The sequence below is a fragment of the Perca fluviatilis genome, chromosome 4 (genome assembly GCF_010015445.1).
Source record: "Perca fluviatilis chromosome 4, GENO_Pfluv_1.0, whole genome shotgun sequence".
NCBI lineage: Eukaryota > Metazoa > Chordata > Actinopteri > Perciformes > Percidae > Perca > Perca fluviatilis.
Genome location: NC_053115.1, coordinates 8,921,524 through 8,945,598, shown reverse-complemented (window position 1 = coordinate 8,945,598; position 24,075 = coordinate 8,921,524). Strand labels below are relative to the sequence as shown.

Sequence of the window (24,075 nt, the reverse complement as noted above, 5' to 3'; positions counted from 1 at the left end):
TGACTCGAGGAGCAATTTTCTCCCACACCAATTCTCGCTATTTTGCAGCAGCAGCCGTGTTGCTTTTTTTTAATAAAATATATATTCAAACTCGCTGTATGTGCGCATGAGTAGTTCCAGTTCCAGAGGGATAAAGTATGCGGACCGATTTGTTTGTGGTTGTTGCCATGGTGAATCGTAGTATCATGGCTCCATTCATGCTGCCTTTATATAGTGGTGGTGCACACGCTTAACTCTGAGTCAACCTACTCTGAGTTGATTTAACCAACTCTAATCAGCTGTTCTGGAACCGAAAACTCAGAGTTTCCCATCTCAGGGTAAATCAACTCAGAGTTCAGGGTTAGACTCAGAGTTTGTTAAACCTCCTTCCTGAAACGGGCCCCAGCTCTGATTGTGATGTCAACAAAAATCTGCACTTTTCTCAGAAGGCCACATGCCAAAATTTGAAGGTGATTAATTAAATTCCAAAAGGAACAGGCGGGTCTGAAGACATTTCATCTTTGTATAGCGTTGGCATCTGACTCAGCCACAGCAACTCTGAAAATAAAAGATAGGAGACCTTTCAAACACATTTAAACATGCTGCCATTGTATGCAGCTGAATGAGTCTGCCTGGTTTAAAACACACAGCCGTTTGCGGTTACAAAATGCCATCAGTTGTAAAAATGGATAAATTATGGAGCTCTTCCAGAGAGGTCTGTGGAGATAACTTAGGAGTGTCATTGTACAGTAACTAGTGGGGATTTACTCTTCTCTTGTTGTGATCAACCATCTGTTGCTAAGTCTTGAGAGCTGCACTCTAATTTGATGTGTGTGCGAGAAACAGCTGGCAGACATTGTTATTGCATTTTCCTCCATTTAGAGTGCATAGGTGTTGAAAGATCAGAGCAATAACGTGAACATTAATGTACAAATTACCCCATGATGAAATTAATCAAAAGCATACTTCTTTGCAGCAGTGTCTAGCAAAATACATCTAGTACAATTCCATTAGTTGCCATTTACTTGCACCGTGCTGAATGCCTTTGTATGACAGACTAAATTGCAATAATCATACATACATATATATATACACATACATACATACATACATACATACATACATATATATATATATATATATATATATATATATATATATATATATATATATATATTTATACACACATTGTGTGTGTGTGTCACATCCCCATGCATGTTTTTTAGGGCAAAGGTGCATTTTTTGCAACAGCTGCCAGCCACTGAGGGCCAGTGAGCTGGGGTAATGAGAACCCTTGCATGATGCGATCTGCCCTCTTTGAACATGTCACAGTTCAGACCGGTCAGATTCCTCCCTCTTACACTCCACTATTGGAGATGTCTTTAATGAGGGAGAGACCTCAGACATGAGAATGGAAGGCAGGCAGTGAGAAAAGTGAAATGGAGACATTCTAAGACAAGTATTAGAGTGAAATATAGCATTGCAGTTTGGGGGGGGGGGGTGTGTGTTTGTGTGTGTTTTTGTGTGTGTGTGTGTGTGTGTGTGTGTGTGTGTGTGTGTGTGTGTGTGTGTGTGTGTGTGTGTGTTGGGCACAGAGAGGAGTTGATTAGTCTCTAACAAGCAGCTTCATCAGAGTGAGGAATGAGCTGCCAAGCAGGATCTTTCTTTTGACCTACCTTGGAGAGCGATGGATGGATGGACAGATGGGTGGATGGATGGATAGATGGATGGATGGATAGATGAATGGATGGAGGGAGGGAGTCGTAACAGAGAGAAATAGGGAGAGCATCTACTGAAGTGCTGTGCAGAGGCGCTTTTCTTCATTGCCTGTCAAGGCAGCTCTTCTGTCTGCCAGAAGACAATCACTTATCTCCTAGCTCTGATCTCACAGTCACGACAAGGAACACCACCAGTACACAGGCAATGACCAGGGAAATGATGCAGTGGATATGATGGATAAAGAGGATACACACTGTGACTGCGGCACAGTACCAGCCAAATCTCTTCCCAAGTTGATGTGTTAAAGAGTGGCCATTTTTGAAAGTACAATATATGGATGAAAGGTAAATACCAGAATGGAAAAGTAGCTAAGGTGAACCTTTATTTAGCTGAAAATTGTGTTTAACCTTATTTTTCTCCCATATAAAATATGTACTAAATGTCAACACAATTCAGTTTTTCCAATATATTCATTTTTCTTTGAAGGGAGATTTTCTCTGGTTCTCTCCCTCTCCTTCTCCCTCTCTCCATCTGAGAGCTCAGTGCACGCATTGCTCTGGCATTAGTATGCACACTGAGTTCAGTCACACTTTGATGTGCAGCCACATGATTTCACAGTCCACCCTGGTGGCACAGATCAAATTTACAGGTATGTAGAGGCAAGACTGATGACGAGATTCAGGTTTTCATTTCATCTCTACTTAAGGGTTTCACAGTTACCAGACAATATAATGCCCAAGGTACATGCACTGTTTGTGAATATTGCTCATACAAGACTCTAAGAATGCTGTCATTGGGTCGTTTGTAACCATAACTTTGCATAAGTATTTACATTATGAGGCAATAAAAAAAATGCATGGGAAACTATTTTTTAACATTGAATTAGTTCTAGGTTTTTTTTGCATGTAAGTCACCTCTAAGAGAGAATGACCTTGAGAATCAGCGTGGACACGAGTTCAAAGCAAAGCCATGATTCTAATCTTTATAATTAATGAGTACAAGAGCCTGTCTCATTCATTACGACGGATATTTAATCTCGTAGATGGGGGGATAGTTTCTGTGACTGAATCGTGGCATATTTCAATCCATGATTGATTCCTCTCTGCAGAGGATTGCTATGGAAGATGAAGTAATCACTCTCAGTCAAAAAAGAAAAGAGTGAAAGTTAGGGTTTAGAGCTCCAGCATTCAGCAAGTCAATTCAGTTTGTTCCATATGTTACAACGTTTGATAAGAAGCCACAGGACGCTTCAAAGCATTTCATTGCGATATTATCTCTGCCCACACTCTTAAAGCTCCATTGTGTAATGTTTTGAGTTGATTCTTAGCAAAAAAAACTTTGTTCTTTCACAAATATGTGCTCATTCATGTGTAATTACTTCCACCAACTAATCAAAGTATTATCGTAAGCATAAAATCTGCCATTCAGAATCATTCCGAATACATACGAGCAAGTCGCTCGAATGGCGGCAGACATGTTGCTCCTCCATCTTTAAAATACATTGATCCGGTGAATGAATGAACAACACACAGCACAGCAACACGATCCCTTTTTTTCCTTTTGAGTCTGACCTTCTCCCTCGCACCTCTGTCGCATCAACTGATCTCTGACTCTGCTCACGGAGAAAAATATGTAGCCTATGCTGTAAACATTGCCTTACACTATTAATCTTGTACAATATACAGAATAACGATAGCACTGATACTCGTACTGGAAGCCATGTTAATCTTGGCATACGGCCACCGTAGGAGTTACAACATGCTCGGAATGGGAGGGGCTAGAAAGTAATATTCAGTTGGTTGTCAATACACAATTTCACCGCTAGATGGGATAAATTCTTACACAATGTACTGTAGCTTTAATAAACACTTCTAGATTATAAAAGTATTGATTCAAAGAGATGTCAAAAGTGGGTAAAGTTTCTTGTTGTCTTTATCTTTGCAGGGATGTGAGATAGAGGCTCGTTAATGATATATTCGTCAATCATTTTTGTAGTGAATCATCTCACTCGTTGCTCTGGTACGTGGTTCATTTTTCTCTGTTGTGGCCTCAACAATAGAAACAGATGAGACTCTTCTCCCACTTGTGTTACCACATCAAGATGTTATCTCCAGCTTAAAAGCTTATCAAGCCGACAGTAATGATATTGAGTGACTGAATTGTGTGTTTTGATGGATATCACCGTGAGTAATCTGATGCCAAATTGTGTTCCAGTTCTCATATTGTTCCGATTTTAGAATCCGCAAATAACTACGCTCCCTTCTCCTCTCATTCTTACCCCCACCGACCTGCCCCCCACCCATCTCTTGTCTCGCTTATAGTCATTTGTCATAGCTATGATTCTTTCCCACAGGTAGAAAAATAGGTTGAAAACCCATTTTAGTGCTCTGTGATACAAAAATAGATTATCATTGTCCGATGTCTTTTGGGCCCCTAGTTAATCTGTTGCACAGTGTGTACTGTGCTGGATTTTCAATAGTCTCCATTCTGCTCTCAATAGGATTGAGAACCCGTCTCTAAAGGTATCTGCAATGCTTTTTGTGGAGGATAATTAGCTTCTACAGTAAAGAAACATCACTGAAGATGGTGAGAATTACCAGTGAAGACTCCTCTCGTCAAAACATTTTCGACACAATCGCTGGCATTAATTACGTTTAATCATGTGTTGGGAATGTATGAAAAGGGTCCACTCTTTGTGATGCTTCTTTTGGTGGAAACTTAAAAGTGCTCATATTATGCTTTTTGGCTTTTTCCCTTTACTTTATTGTGTTATATATCTTTTTTTGAGTATGTAATAGGTTTTTCAAAGTGAAAATGCCCAAAGTCCACCCCGAAGGGACTTGCCATCTCCAACGGAAAACACTGTTCACAAACCGCTCCAAACAGTAGTCCAGCCTTTACTTCCTTGACAAACGTGCGTCACTTTGTAACACGTTATAATGCTCGCCTAGCTGCTAGCGTACCACTCCCTCATACTTGTCTTCTGACTGGCTTGTAGTGCTGACCTAGGTACTGCGCACGTGCGACTCCCAACAAAGATTGAATAGAAGTGCGATGCCTCACTCTGTAGATAAAAGAGCTCAACACACAGGGTGAAAAGAGGATCTGCAGCAATGTGCAGTACAACAAAAATATGGTGATTTTTGAAAATTAAACCATGTAAACCTATTCTGATATAACCTCTAAATTCAATTATAAACCTGAAAAAGAGCATAATATGTGCACTTTAAGGCTGTGTAATGCTGGAAAATTAAATAATGACCACGTTGGAAGGCAAAAGTGTTCATACATTGTTTATATGTTCCAAGTGGCCCCACTTGAAGGTGAGAAGCCGGCTGTCATAGAAAGGGACAAGGCATGATAATTTTATTTAGCGATGGCCCACATTTTCAGGCAGTGTAAGGGAGGGCATACATAGTGTTGCACTCATTTGCACATGCAATATGTGACAGAAAGAGAGGAGTTCAAACCCTTCTTTCTTACTTCAGCAGGCTGGCCAGTCATTTCAAAAGTTACAAAAATTGTCCGACACAACCCCCTTAATTCCAACATCAAAAAGGTCTGAGGGGAGAGGGTTTCACTATAAGTATGTGCAGAGCAGAAGTGTATTATATATCATGATAGTGATAATTTGGCATAGCAGATGTCTGTTTTTGGTTAATTCTGCAATTTAAATACCTGACAAGTCAAGATACTCATATGGATGCTACAGCCATATAAAAACCCAACATTGCCAACATTTCCATAATTACCAAATACAACCAGATCAAAGGTATGGCTATAAACACTGTGGCAAAATATCTGATGTGTTATGGAACGACACAGAAGGTGGGACCCAAAAGCAGACGACCAACACAAAAAGTAAGATTAAATAATTTAATGCGTGAAGTATATACAATAAACGTGCTGGTGGCAAAAAAGGGGAAGTTGAGTCGAGGGAATCCAGTGGCGAGTGGTGGGTGCTGTGTGCTCTCCAGAGCGTGCCCCGTGACGTGGTTGCGACGACCATGTGGTAGGCCTCCTCCAGAGTCCAACAAACAATTGAGTCCAATCCTTACTGAGAGAGAGAGAGAAGCAGGCGTGAGGAGCAAGCAGGCAGGCACACGAACGAGCAAGGAAGGCTGCAACATGAGACAAACACAGAAAAACTGTTTTAGCTACACAAGCAAAAACACCAGGAACACAGAAAATACAGGGAGCTAGGATTGCCACTATACCACACTAGTTGACTGTACGATCTAGCAACGAGTGGATCACAGAGCCAGCCTTAAATACTGCAGGAGGTTGATTAGGGAATGAGCTTCACCTGGAGCCACCTGCCAGCAAGCCACGCCCACAGCAATCAGCACAGGAGGGAGAACATTTTAGATAGTATCGCAGAATAAATCGTCATGTCGCGACCACTAGGTCAAAGTATATACTGTATATGAAATAGCAAAAGTAGGAGCTATGTGTTTCTATTCAGAAAATGTCTGACAAATGGTGGTTATCTTAGTGAAATATCCCTTGTGCCCTTTATTTGATCAATGGATTAAATGTACAGTACAGGCCAAAAGTTTGGACACACTTTCTCATTCAATGCGTTTCCTTTTTATTTTTATGACTATTTACATTGTAGATTCTCACTTTTTTATTTATAAGTGAAAAAATTCCACTAATTAACCCTGACAAAGCACACCTGTAAAGTGAAAACCATTTCAGGTGACTACCTCATGAAGCTCATTGAGAGAACACCAAGGGTTTGCAGCGCTATCAAAAAAAGCAAAGGGGGGCTACTTTGAGGAATCTAAAATATAAGACATGTTTTCAGTTATTTCACACTTTTTTGTTAAGTACATAATTCCATATGTGTTCATTCATAGTTTTGATGCCTTCAGTGAGAATCTACAATGTAAATAGTCATGAAAATAAAGAAGCACATTGAATGAGAAGGTGTGTCCAAACTTTTGGCCTGTACTGTATAATCAAAACATGTGTATGAACTATCAGATCCTAATAAACGGTATGAAAAATGGCTGTTATATGATCAAATTGAATAAAATGTCTTCAGTCCTATTGAATTATAGCTCTTTATGACAGCTTCAGGCTCCCGTCCACAACACGCTCTTGTCCTTGTTGCTACGGAGAGCAAGGTCAGCCGCCTAATGCCACATCTGACATCGTTATTCTGCATTGTCAAACAGGAGCTAAGTGTTTAGCACATTGATTTTCTTCTCTTTTGCTCTTGCTTAGATTGATCATCATGTGGGAGTCGGTCTTAGGGAAAGTGATCAATGCTCTGCCATACAATTATCTTCTTACGAATGCGTCATTTAAAAGCCAATATCCGCTTAAATATGGTACTTAGTGGAAAACTCTTTGTCATGCATGTCAGGCACATGACTCTGGACCTAAAGAAAGAATACAGACAGTGAATCGTAGAACATGTGCAAGAGCAGTAAGCTTTCATTAATAGATCTGTGGAATATGTATTTAGCAAGACATGGCATACTGCTTTGGCTCAGATGGGTCTCAACCAGTTTCTTGCTCACCTTTCTAGCCATATTTGGACTAACAGACGAGAGTATGTGTTTGTACAGCACGTGTGCTAGCACATTTTAGATGTTGTTTGCTCCTGCAAGTGTTTAACAATAAAATAAATTTAAAAAAATTAATAAATAAGAGCCTTAATACTTAAAGGCAAAATTAAAACATGCAAACATGCCAGTGAGAGGGGTATTAGCTTATTAATATTTATTACATATGGGGCCCAATTATGCAAATTCCTGCAACTCCCTTATTTACAGAAATTGGGCAGATTATTTGCACAGTAAAGTGCCCTTTCTCTACATACACTACTCTGGGTATTTTAGCATGCATCCATAATTTTATGTTAAGTGCCTGCTGATGCATTATGCATATTAGATAATGAATTGTGTGTAATCGAGGTAGACCAGGCCTAAAACCTTGAGCAACATACCGCTCCAGATCCCACATGCAGAAGCCCCGGTATGGCATGATTACTTGTTGAGACAACCCCCATGTTCTCTGCATCACACCTCCACTTTGTCATTCTGTCACACGATATTTAAAATAGACCTTTGACCAGACAGAAGCTCTGAAGCATCGTACTTAACAACCTTATATAGCATTTATAACTTTATAATTAGCCATTTTCAGAACTTTTTCTTTTCATTTTTTGGGAAGAGGTGAACTGAAACTCATGGTCTGTATGCAAGCCATTTTCCAGGGCTCACAGCTTCCAATTGTTTCCTACCGAGGAATGTCACTTTCTGAAGGCTGCTCTATGGTGCCGTTCAAAAAGTCAGTTTTGTGATTCTGAATGGACAATTTAGTTTCTCATTTCATCCATCCGAGTCTCATTTAGAGCGAGCAGTGACCTGTGTCATTTGGACATTGGATAGAGGTCAGGAACAGCCAACTGTACTGCCAGGCGCAGTAAAACGAAGAGAGGTGCGGCTACACTTGCATGCCTGGATCTGATGGTTGTGTTCACACACACACACACACACACACACACACACACACACACACACACACACACACACACACACACACACACACACACACACACACACACACACACACACACACACACACACACACACACACACACACACACACACACACCAGAAGAAAGGAATAAAGTAAGAAACAAGAAGTGATAAATAGAAGTTTGCTGACTTTATCCAATGTGTCTCTTTATGACTGCGACAGCACATAGAAAATTCGGTACAATAGTGTCACAGCACTACACTATTTCTGGCTTCACCCTCATGGCATTAAAATAAGATAAGCAGGATGTAAGTTAAGGGACACAAGCCATCTCTCGCCTTTACTGCAGGTTTTTATTTTGATACCACATTTAAAATGCAATGAAGCCCATCTCCATACAAAATCTGTCATGCTTATAAAAGAGTATCCAACAAAGTTACACCTGAAAGACCACAGAAGTAGGTTACATCCTGCATATATTTACCATAATCAGCCCCTTTTCCCATTCATCTGTAAGGTAACTTCTGAGAACTTTTAATGCATTTTCTCCAAAGCAGTGTTTTGTTTTTTTCCTGCCAACTATTACATTTTATTGCTTTTCTGAACAACCATGTGGGTAATAAAAGCGTGAATTGACATTTAAGCTATAATGGTTGTCAGAAGCCCCTGTAGTGCCCCTCCCTTCACTGGTCTTGAGCATGGCAGTGGGTCTTCTTGCAGCGGGCTGAGTCCATGACACGGTGAGTTATATATGCCAGGGCATAACAGAGCCCTTCTTAATCCGGTTTTCCACGCTGCTCCCTCTGGACTGGGGTAATTTCATGGTTCTGAACTGGTATTGATAGAGCCTTGGTAAATGAGGCACGGAGCAATCATTAACTTTAATAACCATAAAGATGTGAGCATTGGAGTCATACAGGCCCACGAGAGGAAACCCATACAGGTGATTAAGAATCGACCAGGGCCGTGGCCAGTAGCACCTCGCATCTCTTATTCGTACTAATGGAATTACCTGTTAAAGATGTCAAGACTATTACCACCAATGGTGCAATTGCTGCACTACACTTTTCCTATTCAGTAAACTGGAGCATATTTTTCATTCCATGTCTCCATGCATGAAGAATACCTGTTAAAAGCAAGCTGAATACTAAGACTTTCCTTTTTTTCTGGTTTTCTCCTCATTAATCAAACCCATTCATAAGAGGTTTCTGTAAGTTGGAGCCACTGTAGTAGAGCCTTATTTAGTATTCTGTAAGACTATAGCTAGATTCAGAGGTAAGCCATACCAACAGAGGGGAAAAAACAACATTGATTGGTGTGACTCCAGTATAGCTGGGTCAGTGCTTCCTGTCAGTCAGCTTGAGCTCTGGAGTGTCTTATCTCCCTCTCCCCCTACCTCCCTCCCTCAGGTTTGTGTTAGCTCCAGGTGCTACTGTAGCTGCTATGTCCACTTGTTTATCTGCTCCCATTACTGTGGGTGATGCTGCCTCAGGAGGAAAGTGAAACCCAGGCCACAGAAGGGTCAGTGAGGAACCAGGAAGACTTCCCGCTGGCTGCGGTCAGAAAGACCATACGGATCACTGCAACAGGGTGCTGATGGGCACTTGATAAATGGTGAATCCACTCCAGCTCCTGATGCATCAGTGACACGTGGGTCAAAAGGTTTTTAGATTGGATAAACAATGGTTAACCAGGACTGAGATTCATTTGTTTGTTACTCTTGGAGATAGTCTGCACTTGTAAAACCTCCCACTTCTTCTTTAGATGTGTTTTTGTGTTGAGTTGTGTAAGCTCCTCTGGTAGCCTTCCTCCCCTGAGGCTACCTTTTATTATTCATTGGTGGAAGTCAGCCCTCTGGGAGAGGGCTTCAGAGTGAGAACTAGTGGCTGGGGCTCAAGACTTAGTGGACGTTTTACTCTCAAAGGCCAGGAGAACTTCAGCGCAGCAAAAAAGTACTTAATGTCCACACTATAAGAGGACTATTGTCTCTCATGTTTTTACCAATAAAGGACTGTCATATGTGAAATACAAAGTCAGTGTCCATGTTAACACCTCCAGTCAGTGACATGCATAACAGCATAGCGCTAATGTGGCACATACACAGATATATCCACTATGCATGCAGTCTCTCTGTCTCTGCTTTTTTCTTATTCTTGCTACTTCACACTTCTCCTTCATATTCTATGAGGTGTGATTCAAAGAGCATTAGCTCCACGGATGTGATATACAGTACTCGTAAAAATATAGCAGTGATGTCTAATTCTGCTCCCCCCCATAGATTTCTCTTCGCACTGTTCATTTTGACTGGTCCTGTTACTAAAGTAGAAGAATTTGAGCAGTAAATAAGGGTTGTATAATTTCTAATAAAATATATAAACTGTATCAGTTGCCAAGAGGAAGGACATGAAAAGTTGTTCCCTGGCACTGCCTCTAAGGCCTCCATTTGGAATCCACTCAACGGCGCTTTGTAGCGTGTTTAAACATTATTCTAAGTAATCAGGGGGAGTGTTCATTAACTTCTAACTTGATGTTTAAGTAATGAAAAGCTAAATTCTGAGGAGCATCATTAAACATATATGCAGTGGGACAGCTGCCCCACAGCCACTTTGATGCCTTTGCTTCTTGAAACAGATCATTAATATTCTTTTTTTCTTATTCTTCTCTCAAATCTGAAACACTAATCGGGAAAAACAGAATAGAGCTTTTTTCATTTTGGACATATCTGACTACTTTTCAATCAGATGCATTTTATTATGTTTAAAACTCTTTAAAAAGTCATAAAAATGTTCCATTATACATGATGTCACAGAGGTAAAAGTTGACAGGACATAAACCAACTCACTAAACAATCTTCTGCTTGATAAAACTTTACAGGGGTTTGAATTGACTTTTCTGGCACACAGTACTAAGTAACTTTGTTCACTTGTAAAAAGACATTTGGCGACAGCAGGACTCTCCATTTGTCAGCAATGATTTCAAATGCAGCTCTCACTCTGCTTCTCGAACTGTGTTGAATTTACAATTCTTTGCTCTAAAAATGTCTATAATTATTTAAAACAATAATAGCCGGTGCCACCTGTGCTGTAAATTGACAATTAAAGGTGCTAAGACAGTGTAAAACAGAAACACTGGGAAACAACAAGCTCACAGAAAAGGAGGAATTGTGAAGAAAGAGGGACTGTGGTTGATACAGCAGCTGCCTGTCTGGCAAAACAAAACAGGCACTCTAGCATGCAGGGGGAAACGGTTCATTTTCACCTGAGAGTGCACTGATTAAGTTGTTATGACGAGTCCTTGAGAGGCTTAAGTTTTCCCGGCTGCTGTGTTCCTTCCCTCGGCCATATGTCATTACTTAATAACTGTAGCAGTGAGAGAAGCAGTGCGAGCAAGAGAGCTAAAGAAAGTTGGAGAGAGGGGAGGTGACAGAAATGCTTGCCGATGGTGTGATTACTGCTCTTGGCCACTTTGCATAGATTATAGTTGTTGACGCTGAAGCTGAGCCAAGATGTAGTGGGGAAATGTTTGTTCAGGGAGTTTATTTTCACGAGCACCTGCATTTATTTCCGTTTTGGAAAATTGCCAGATGCACTGAGATCAGAAGGCAGTAGAGTACGTTCTTTGTCACTCAGAGGATAAAAAGAAACTGTCACTTAGATTTTTGGGAGTGTGGAGATTTTGGGTGAATAAACTCTCATGCGTTTGTTATTGTGACCTTGAGTTTATGCGCAGAAATAATGGAGCCCATTATGGGTTGTTGATGGTGATCTGCATGGGTGTTAAGCATCCAAGGATTATTATACTGGCCTGAATATAAGACAACCCTGATTAAGGGACTTTTTTTTTTTTCTTTTTTTTCCAAAACACTTTTTATGATACAACACACTTTCACACTAGTTATGTTGGGAAAGTTTCCCAGACAGGCTATTTATCCAAGGAGAAGAGAGGCGTTATTATGAATCCCACTGCTTTCCTTGGTAAGACACGCCCTGCGTAGCATTCAAGCACTAGGATGGGCTAGGCGTCCATGCTCGCGTGTTTAGGTCCTATCCCCTGAGTATTGGAATTCATAATAATGCAGAACTGAGTCCTCATCTTTGAAGCCTTTTCTCTATTAAAAATGAAACATGAATTAATACCATTAAATATTGATGCACCGATTGACTGGCCGGTGACCAGACTTAGCCGATTTTCTGGCATATGCAGATTTTATGCCGGTCAAATGCACTCGGGCGCCGCATGATTAACATTGCGCAACATCAGCGCACCGCCGCTCAATCAGCTGTTTATGAAATGTTATAAAGACGTAATTATACACGGCTCTGCAGAGCAGTCTGCAGCCGCTCTCTCTCTCCCCTCCGAGGCTGAATAACTGGAACATAAAAACCGCTGTCCCGTGAAATATGACACACTGACTTTGATGGATTTATTGTTTATCAGACCCCAAATGAGACAAGAAGCTAACGTTAGCGAACGCCGCGGTGACAGTTCCTCTGCCTCTGACGCCCGGTTGCAAGAGACGCTGTATTAAAAAAAAAAAAAAAAAGACGCTGTATTAACGTTACTGTTTAAAATGCTTTCCAGGTTAGTGGGGATGCACATCGCTGAAAACCAACATTAAAAATTTAGTAATCTTCCCCCAGCGTTTAGTTCGTTGCTAAACTGTGTGTAAAATGAGCGGTGACTTTATGTTTTCAGTTGGATATTGGATGTTATGGGTTCTTCCATAACATTGCACTTTAGATGTGTGTGAATTTCCCACACCAGGAGTAATTTATATAGTTCTATTTCATAGCGATCTATTAAAAAATTTTTTTAATGCAAAATGTAAAATGTTCTATTAAAGAAAAGAAATCGGAATCGGCTAAAATCGGTATCGGCAGTTCAAACTCAATGAAAAATCGGAATCGGCCTAGAATGTTGTAATCGGTGCACCTCTACCATTAAAGCATAATATAAACCCCTCATTTGTGTAGCTTGTCTATTAGTCTACATACTCATACACTCTCCTGTCAGGCTCTTTGAAGCGTTCAAAATTATTTTCTCCAGCAGTCTTTTTGAGCTACTCATCAACTGACAGCTGTAATTCTCGGCTGCCTGACAGATGATTCGGGCCATCGTCCGTTTCTGCAATCAAGACGTCTGGAAACGCTTTGGACTCACTTTCACTCATCATGACTTTATTTCATACATGGCAACAAAACCTCCAGAAATTTGTGTAGGTTAAACTGGGCTAACAAAACACTTTTAGGGTTCTCAAAGTCACCATATTAACTGACTTAAAGATGCTAAGCTTGCAAAAATAAGGCTATACAAACAACTCATAATGCCACACTCTTTTTAGGAGTCGGTGTTACGGTACTATCTCCATTCAAAAAGACTATCTGGTGATAAGAACACGTTATTGTCTTGTCCTTAAAGACAACTCCCACATTTTTTAAATATATAATTTTATATGCGGGCCAATACAGAACATTTGTGTAAGTGTAAAAAGTTATTTATATGTGCAACTTTGCATTTTTCTGTAAATTTTCTCAGTCTACAGATCTCAATCTCTGTGCTCTGCAGAAAATACACTAATTATACATAGAGTACATTATACACTAAGTATGGCTTTTTATCCTGAGCTCCCATTCCTTCTCCCCCATCCATCTCCACATTTTACAACCTTACCTCATTAACAGCTTCCAATTGGCTGTTGGCCTAAGCTGAAAACAATGAAGCATTGATTTCCTTAAACATAATCACCTCATCCAGTCATTTAATGGCTGCTGTCACTGTGGGCCGCCGAGAGAAAAATTACCAGTCAGTGGTCCCATCGATGCCCTTCACCTCCCCTCACCAAAGGCTAGAGTGCACAGCCACCCACTCCATCTTAGCAGGTTGGTTTAACCCCTTTAGCTGCCTGACAGGCTCCAAGCACTACATCCATCACAACATGCAGTCAGTCTGAAGTTGTTGTGATCCCGTAATGTACCATAATGCACACACAGTTACTGTTGTGCACTTGAGCGTTTCAGCAGAACATATATATTTGAATGCCACAAAATATCGAATTTGCAAATACAGGCACAGACACACACACATACTCAAACGCAGATAATGGATGGTCATTTACCCAACCCCGAGCTCCCAGCTACCTGAATTAAATTACATCTCGTCCAAGTGGCCATTTGTCGTCTAAGTGGCTTTCGTGACTGGCCCAGTGGAGTCACTGTGGAGCCATTTACACTGCTCTCTCCTCCACATACCAGATGGTTCATAGTGATCACGCCTAATGTCCACCTGGCTGATGGCTGGACCTCACCCCTGGATGATATACATAAGCGTGTGTGTGTGTGTGTGTGTGTGTGTGTGTGTGTGTGTGTGTGTGTGTGTGTGTGTGTGTGTGTGTGTGTGTGTGTGTGTGTGTGTGAATTCAGAATTCTGATGGCAATAATTATAATAATCATCATAACGATCATAATAATCAAAATTTTGTGTTCTGTCCAAATTACTTCTATTCAGTCAATGTCCAAAAGTAAAAAATACACAACAAGCACAAAACATGTATTCTGTACATTACTAATGATCATTTTGCAAATTGGATTATATTTGTGTACCGTAGTTTGTTGAATGTGCCTTAAGGCCAACCATCTGTTTTGATTTCTTTCAGTATATGTTGGAAATCAACTAGCTGTGACTTCTTAAGCCCGAGACACACCAAGCCGATAATCGGCCGTTGGACAGTCCAGTGAGGTCAGTGACTCGAGTCTGTTCGGTGTGTTCCATGCCATCGTCCGTCCGAGGGGCCGTCGGCCTTCATTTCGGCCGATTTGACATGTATAATCGGCGGGGCGGGCGCTGCCGGCAGTCGGACTCAAATGACCCATCTGATTGGTAGAGTGCTAACCCTAGGGTGACCAAACGTCCTCTTTTGCCCGGACATGTCCACTTTTTACCTACTGTCCGGGGCGTCCGGGGGGGGGGGTTTAAATTCATGAAAATGTCTGGTTTTCACTATTTTTCATGGGACCATTAAGCGTGTACTTAAATTGACTGGCGCTTTGCACACAATACTACGGTACTTTGTTGTGTGACGTAATTCCCAAAAGTCTGCTTTGTGAGCAGCTCTGCGACGCGCACATACACAGGGACCAGAGCAGACAGCGGAGCAGCATTGCACACAAGATGCCGAAGCGTTTCCTGCTAAAGATTTCCCACCGTGGTCAGAAAACACAGGGGAGACACTTTGTTTCTCTCACTATGACTCTAGAGTCGTACTCGCTCGCCGTCACTACTCACTCTGAAGTTAATCACCGTCACACTCTCACTTCTCCCTCGCTCTATTATATCACCCACTCCCCACACACACACACACACACACGGCGGCTCGACGCACACACCAGTGCACAAGTATAAACATCAGGCCACTAAGTAGGCTACGGCGAACTGCAAAAGAAATGTCCCACGTACCGTCCCGGTCGGGAACGGACATGTGGGAGGTGGAGTGCACCGTGTGCAAAGCTGGCACATATGTTTCAGTGACTTTATTATTTATCTTATTACATTGAAAAGGTATTAAGAGATATTTTGTTGAAGCTGGATTTTCTGACACAGAAGAGGTCATATTTAGAACATTATTTCATATTATTTATTTATTTAAAAAAAGAGCTATTATTTTGTTACAGGTTGTTACAGATTATATTTTATTACAGAAGTTATTTTTGCACAATAGAGGCATAATAAAGCATGTTAATTAACCTCTGAGAAGCCTGTCTGAATTTGTGTCTCGAGGCCAGGCCGAGTGTCCTCTTTTTTGGAAATCAAAATATGGTCACCCTAGCTAACCCGGAAACGAGGAGCAGGATGAGTGTGACTAGAGTCTCTCAAAATCAGACGAAAATCTTTTAAACAGCACATTGATATTACTGTAATATGATAGGGGTTTCCTTTTGTTGTCTTTTGTCAGATGTTAGCTGGTTACACCTCTGTTGTGCTGACCTGCATTTCAGGCTTTGAAGCTAGCTGAAGGGATTCAACCCAATTCAGTATTCTGTGATGCAATGTAAAGTCCTCACTTATTCAGAGATCTGCTTTGACTTGAAAGCAAGTCTGCAGGTCAGGAAGCTGTTTGTAAAATATTCAACAAGCCAACACATTGTGGGGTTTGGGGTTTTAGCACACTCAGGGGATTTTTCTCATCACTTTTATAGTCTGTGTCCTGCCCCCTCCTGCCCAGAAATATCTAACAACAAGCGCTAAGAGAGTGACATTAATACTGCACGACAGCACGGTCCAGCAGGACTGCACATGTTTGCCTTTTAATCCAAGACTCGCCGGCCTTTGGTCTGGCCACAGCAGACATTGATGGGAATGGGAGAAGAAAACTGTTGGCAAACTTGTATAGGCTGCCGGGAGCTCAGCTCCGTAATTCATGACCCGAGCCATTTCAAACATTTGCACAACCAGCCCAGCTAGAAAAACACACACCAGTTGTTGTCATGCCACTGGAAGCAAATGCATTGTCTCACCACAAAAGGATGTCCTCTTTAAAGCTTGGTACGGCCAAGCGAAATAAGGCACAAACAAGATGAAATGTGGCATTTGGTTGTCTCCCCATCTTTTTGCACTCTATCCTCTATCCATTCTGTGGATTGGAGAGGATAAGTTCAACACTCCTTTCCTTTCCTCTCCTCTGTCCAGGGATAAGCTCCAGTTTAATTGTTGGATGCTGGTGTTCGTTGCGGTGGCTGTCAAGGGAAGATAAAGAGTTTTTCCTGGGGCGTAAGAAAAGGGGAGAGCGGTGATGGAGGGCCTCTCTCCTGCAGCTCCGCTGGCTGCATTAGCCCCACGCTTTATAATTGTGTGAAAGGGGCACTTCCAGTGGCACCCTCATTACTCACTGGCATGGTCAGTCCCTGGCAGCCAGACACACCTTGTCCTCTAGCTCTCTCTGCCTGTCTCACTCATTTCGGGATGTCCCTCCACTCCATCACCCCCTCTCCTTCCCCTGGGCAATCCTCCCTATTGTTATTTTGACCCAGTACCGCCATCGGCACATATCGCCTTCTCTTTTCACTGAATTTTTGTGACATCCTCCTTTGTCAGACTGGGACCTATTGTACAGCATTTGCTCTGACTGATGTCGCCTGTGCTCTGGAGTTAATGCTTTAGTGTAGTATAGCCTAAGACTGTATTGGCTCAGTCATGGGACTCAAAGGTGTCAGCCATCTAAGTCTATGACTGAAGCCTATGACTGCCAGGTCTTCCCTGGAGAAGCACAGACAAAAGATTCATCCCTTTTAAATCATATTGACAACATATGGAAGATATCAAGAGTGCAAAGGCAGGCACATTAATTAATACATTGCAAGTGCATGATGTGATCTTCATAGACTGATTGGTATAGAGTGGGGACAGCCAACACTGAGTGAGAGGCAATTAGATGACATAATTGGGATGCCTTGAGGGCCAATTTGTTACACATACTTCTAGTGGTAAGTGCCCAATGATTGTACTGCAGCGTGCCTCTCATAATACGATGAGGGGAGGTTGTCCAGTTTCCCTAAGGCCATCTTTCATTCAAATTATTATTAATTTGGATTTTTGATGTTGATAAAAACACATGTATAAAACGTTTCCACTGCCGTTGCTTCCGTTCATTTTCAGCGACATAGTTTCTCTCACATTAATCTCTCACATTTACTGACTGTGTACTGCTGTGTCTGTCTGTCTGTCTGTTTGCAGAGGGAGGTACGTGTGAGGTGATTGCCGCCCACCGATGCTGTAACAAGAATCGTATTGAGGAGCGTTCTCAGACAGTCAAGTGCTCCTGTTTACCGGGGAAAGTGGCCGGGACAACACGCAACAAACCCTCCTGTGTGGATGGTGAGGAAGTCTCATGTGTTTTAACATATATTACTATTTATTACTGAAGGCTCTTGTGAGGGAAAAAGTAATTTTTCTATTTGATACCTGTTGCACCCAGCCCATTATCCCTAGTAATAATGTGTGATAAACATCCAACATGCCAACATTCAGTGCCAACGCAGCAAGTAGTGTGCCCTATGTAGCGGCAGAAAGTATCGTTATTGAGAGGGTTTATGGGTGTGTAGCCCGTTTGACTTTAATGCAGGAGCCTGGAGTTTGTCATCAGCAATCAGCAGTGAAATTATTGCTAACTGTAACTATGATCTTTTCCTAACCTGAGTATTATTGTTGCACGATTTCAAACATCTTGTAGGACTATTTCCCATAACTACAGTCTTTCCCTAACCCTAGGCATGATGCAGTTGTCATGCACAAATATTGTTGAAAGCAAGAATTTTAAAGATAGCAATGGAAAAGAAAATTGTAGTTTAACTTAATTTAAGGTTTTGCAGAATCATCCAATATTGACATTCTTTTCTGTTGATAGAGTTGTTTTTTTCAACTCTATAGTTGTTGTCATTCTACAATGCTTAATTTTCTTAATTAGAACACTTTCCATATTTATGGTATAAAAAAATAGTATTCATGTCAAATCAAAGAAAAACAATAAATAGGACACTGTCATGAAACTAAATATGGATATTACTTATATTTTGTTTTATTGCAATAGAAGACTATCTAAATGATTGTTATGTAATTTGTAATTAAATTACAATAAATTAAGGATACAGTTCTTAGAATGTTGAAAGAAGTCCTAGACTTTTACATGAGACTAAGGAAAGAATCCTGTAATTCTATGTAAGCAGAATGGAGGTTACTGCATATTTCTGCTGGATTTAGTTAAATATGGTTTTGTTTTGACTATACATGCATTATTGAATTATTACATGAGCGATTTTTCATTGACTCGTTCTACAAAACTGCAGCAGTCTACATGACATGTGGTATAAACATGACATTTCAGAAACAAAAGATGGTTCCAAGTTACGATTATCATCAGGTTTGAATAAATTATTTCAAAAATATTTATTCTTCACATGCTTTAATTAACACCTCAGACAAAAAACTATAGCATAATCCAAAATAACATTCTCTGCTGTCTCGCAGTGATTTTTCAAATAATAAAAATACATTCAATCATTAAGAACCCAGTGGTGCTGTGCTGCTTGGCATCATGGGAGATAAAGGATGATCCAGTTGGGCTGTTGAACACCTGAGCAGGGAGCACGTTGCAGATCACATTGCCTAAGGCAGTTCAGGCTGATGGAAATGAATAACTAATAAACACAAGTCAGGGAAGCTCCAGGCTAGTGCACCTGAATTACTTCAGCTGAGAAAAACAATCAGGCAGAGGCAGCTCCATGGGAGAAAAAAGAAAGCTGACAGGAAGTCACAAGTCTACTGAGACAGAACTGTGATGCCCCCTTCACTCCACGGAGCTCATTTATTGCTCCTCAGTCTCGATCTTTACGCCCCCACCTTTAGCAGAGATCAAAGTCATCACTCTGACTGCCCTCTTGCCAAGAAATGACACCAAAATATCTTCATTATGAGGGATGTTACATGAAGGGTCAGACAGGCCTACTCAGTGGGCTTCACAGGGTTGGTTAGCCACAGCTGACACTCAAGAAAATCCAAGAATATAAATTAGATATGAGCTAAGGATGTCACAAAAAACTTTTTCTCTGTTTGATGAAAAATTACCTAAAACCCCATAAAACTTTTTAGGACAACTAGAGCTACATTTGAAGTCCTTGAGACATTAAGTTCAAGAAGGAATTTTGTGTTTGCCCTGTGGTTGGACATATCTCTTGAATGAAACATTTACAGAGTTCTGACCTTAAGATACAGACTGTGTTGTCCTTGTACAGAGAGACAGAGAGACAGACAACCAGACACACAGCACCTAACAGACAAGGGACTTTGGACTCATTTTTAATTCACTCCGATTTTTTTCTTTTTACTAAACATGGCCTTGGGACAAACTTAATTAAATGACTTAAAACCAGATGGAGACAAGAGTTCTTCATTTGGTTATGAAAACCATGTAATAATTGTAAGAGTTGCCAGTAAAAGTTAGATGATATACAAATCAAAAACTAAATCACACGGACAGAGGATTGGAGGTGGAGAAGTAGGAGATGTTGTTAACACTTCATGCCTCTATGCTTCAGGCTCCCGCAGCGAGAGAGTCCTTGCTTTATCGATTAACAGGCACTTACAGAGGGAGTGGTGATAAAAATGGAAATGACAAGTCATTGAGCAGCAACCTACGGTATTGAGCACCACACAGAAAAATTTAAGAGGACCTGACCTCTTCAATTATTTTATTTCCTCCTCGGATATTTTTCACCTGCTTGGAAGTGAATCAGTTATTTATTTAACGCTGAAACCACCATGGGATAAGGGCTGAAGAGCAGACAAATACTTATGTGATTACTCATTAGGAGCTCATCTGTAGTCAGAAGAGCCACGCTTTGCAAACACGCCATTTAATTAAAGGATCTTTTTTTTGTAAGTGTGAAAATAAATGGACACAGGATGAGGGGGGGGGGGGGCACTTTTATTATCTAGGAAAGGTATACCTGAGAGTTGCATGTGTTTGTCAACTGGGCCCTGCAGGCTGCCGTTGCACTATGTGAGGGGTTATAGACTTGTGGAGTCAGTGGTCTGTCCCCTCAGCAGCACATCGGCCTGGCCCAGATGGAGCTTTCTCCCCAGGTCCCGGCGTTATTAATGTTCCGTCCAGATGAGGAACGATGCCGCAGCCCAGCTCATCTCGCCACCCCCCTGGGGGACACCTGCCGCCCCTGTTCCATACACAGGTTATGTTTCCACACAAAAAATAAATAAATAAAAGAATATAAAGAATTGCCAGTGCTCTGATAGAACAAATCAAAAGTATGTCTTCAGAGGTCATTTTGTTTGGGCACACATACAGAGCCTGGAGGAATGAACACTCCTTTATCTTTGGCAGATACATTTACAGAAACAGGTAGTCTCCCTGATGTGCTGTATTATCGGTCATTAGCATCAAACTCCAACATCAAAGCACACAGCGAGAATCAGTCCCATTATCCAGTGTTTATTACCTCGTGAATACGGGCCTCATGAGGTTATTGCAGTTGCTATTGGTAACTGCTTGGGTTGTTATTAATATATGGGGATGTGACGCCAACTTGCTTTGGGAGGTGTCGTGCTCAGTGGGGGTCTGCTGTCAGATTATCCCTGTAGTGGGAATTGATTATTATCTTTGACAAGGAGAACTATGTCCCAGTTATGTCAGGGCCAACGAGGCTCTTACTGAAGAACATCCCTTTTAACAAGTCAAACGCTCATATCTCTCCAGCCTCGCCGGGCGGATCACATGCACTCAGATTAGGCGCTCATCACTGCCTTTATCCCAGTATATGAGACATGTAAGCCCTCAGCCACAGTATGGACAAACACACACACAAAACACGAAGTGCATATGCATTCATTTACACTCCACATGCATGCTGATGCCCTAAGATGCACTCGTGCTACTGCTTTGTGTTGTCATGTAGCTGCTGTAGCAGTAAACTCTTTCAACAAGAGATGCACGCAGATGCCCGCTCGCTGCTGATCACTGATGGGGAATGAACCCTTCTGTTTGGCTGCGGGCACGTATACCCAAGCATGACAGGTTGTCATGGTACATTTGAGATACATCCTGGGGGGGTGACACACATTGACGCTACTTGAGGGGAGGGACAAGAAGGGCTGCAGTTATTCTACGTACATTACTGGTCAAGCAGATGCAACCAGAATATCATAAGCTTGCTAGAGCAAGATGCACAGTTTGACACGGTCTTTAAAACTTAAATGTTTCATTACAAGGAAGGCCACCAGCGGGAATGTGGTCTACCAAACAAAGCGGTCCATTCTGGCAAACGTGTTTTGTGCATAAATATATATCTGATCTGCATGAAACCCAAGAACAGCCAAGCAAACATCTCATCCTCCTATTCGCCTCTCATATTGTTCTACAGCCCCCCTGCTAATGTATGTGGTTGGCAAGATGCAAACCTGCTGCACACACTGCCTGAGGGGATGGACAGAAGGAGTGCATTATACTGTTCGATAGAAAACAATAACTCCTTTCTCTTACTGACAAACACACACACAGGCAGACATAAGGAGAGATTAAAAAAGTGAAATTCTCCTGGGTCAAAAAAGATGTTAGTGTCTTTGGAGAAGTTGAAGATAATGATTGTGAAGCAGTGTTTCTCCTCCATTTTATCACATCCCACTGAGCTCTCACAGCATTGACAATGTGATTAGACTATTACGGTAACCTTTAACCTGCCAGGAGAGGCTTTGACCCTCAGCTGCATGGTCTCCTTAGTTTAGTTTTCTCTTTCCCCTGTCTCGGTCTCTATTTTTTTAAGCAACATCATATTTCCTTTCTGTTCTCACTACTGAAGTAACAAGTCTACGGTTGTGCTGAGAGGGAAGTAAAGAAACAAAAAGCAGATCTATGTCAGCTGTGTGGGAGATCCATTTATGTAAATTGCTTTTGTATCCACATAAAGGAAAGGAAACCACACAACAAAAGTAGTCATTGTTCAACCACTAAAAGGCACGCTCAACATGCACACAGACACTCAAAAAGAAATCATAACATAGAATAAGTGTTATAATGTAGAGTTTAATAATATTAGCAAATACACCACATATATACCACATATATTTTAGCAGTAGCAATTTTTACGCAGAATTACTCCACAGGCTGTGTTTGCCCAATGACTGCCAGTATGTTGCATTATCTGTTTGTATGTGTAACTGCACATTCCAGTTTTAGGTGAATGAATCTGAGGTCATGCAAAAAGTGGAAAACATTCTGTGGCAAGAATTCAATTAAATAAATAAAAAACATGCTGAAAATATGAAAACAGGAATTATTTTCTTTAAGTCTTTGGGGTGCTTGGGTGTCCATTACAAATTCACAAAAGTCATGTGATTAGAAAGCCAAACGATATTTTCTGAATAGCTAATTAAACCTCCGCTCTCTCTTTTCTGAGAGGGGCAAAGATTAATGCAGAATAATGACTCTCTGAAGCTGACCTTAGGTTCAGGGGTCCAAGTCTCAGTCCCGCTGTAATTACACACTTGCTTCATTTGCTTCATGCTCCCGTGACCCTTTCAATACATTACCGCGTTGCACAATGCTTACACTCATACCGCTGTCTCATTAAGATGGAATTTTTCTTTTCTTTTTTTATCAACCAGGTCGCTGTAATTCTTTTTGCTTACTTGCATGATTATGGAAATGAATGATTGATTGATTGCCCTGTGTTTGGTTAATAACTGGGTAATCGGGGCACTTGCAGAGCACTGATGTAAGGGAGAGACAAAGGTCCTTGCACCTCCGATAGTAGAGATAGATGACCAATGAGTCAATGAATAAAAAGACGTGAAGCTGGTTGTATACCGTGGTCTTGTGGGAAGGATCGATCCTGCACCCCAAACTGTAAATTTAACCAAACAAAATAGCATGAGAATTTAAGGCCTAATTGCTTTCTGCTCCAGATCTTGGCTAAAGGCGACTGATTTAAGTGATTCACCAAAAAAAATCGACACTAGGGCTAACATCATTGGAAAGCCATCGTTTTTCTACGATTAATTTACTGTAAGTCCGCTCCAAGTTAAAAAAACATTAACTATTCACTGAGCCCACAGACACGTATTCACATTTTGACACGGACAGAAATCAATTCACTCCCTCATCCGTCAAGGTGTTCAAACATTCTGCTACCTGGCAGGGACGTGTCAGCGAGTTCAATCCATCACAGTGCGCGCTCAACAGTGATCTGACAGATGCACTTGTAAAAGGTCCATCGCTTCATGTTTTTCAATCAATTCAAGTCCCACTCTCGGTTGTTTGTCCATCAAAGCTAAAGACTCCAGCCTGCTACATGGCTAACATCTTGAATCAAACACTTTTTCAGT

At 41.3% G+C, this 24,075-nt stretch overlaps 1 protein-coding gene and 1 long non-coding RNA gene across 5 annotated transcripts in view; one reads left to right on the top strand and one right to left on the bottom strand.

Annotated features, from left to right (window-relative positions):
- Positions 1-24,075, top strand: part of LOC120558079 (chemokine-like protein TAFA-1) — a 127,229-nt gene that overhangs the window by 88,069 nt on the left and 15,085 nt on the right. For all 4 annotated transcript variants that reach the window (XR_005639053.1, XR_005639051.1, XR_005639052.1 and 1 more), the window contains exon 3: positions 17,920-18,060. Coding sequence is in view for 1 of the 4 variants with exons in the window: in XM_039798931.1 (XP_039654865.1) it covers positions 17,920-18,060 (141 nt within the window). In the remaining 3 variants the exon portion in view is untranslated. The remainder of the gene's footprint in view (positions 1-17,919; positions 18,061-24,075) is intronic.
- The window catches only part of LOC120558080, a 54,266-nt gene continuing 35,751 nt past the window's right edge, over positions 5,561-24,075 (bottom strand). Inside the window, exon 2 of the long non-coding RNA XR_005639054.1 lies at positions 5,561-5,755. This is a non-coding gene — a long non-coding RNA (uncharacterized LOC120558080). The remainder of the gene's footprint in view (positions 5,756-24,075) is intronic.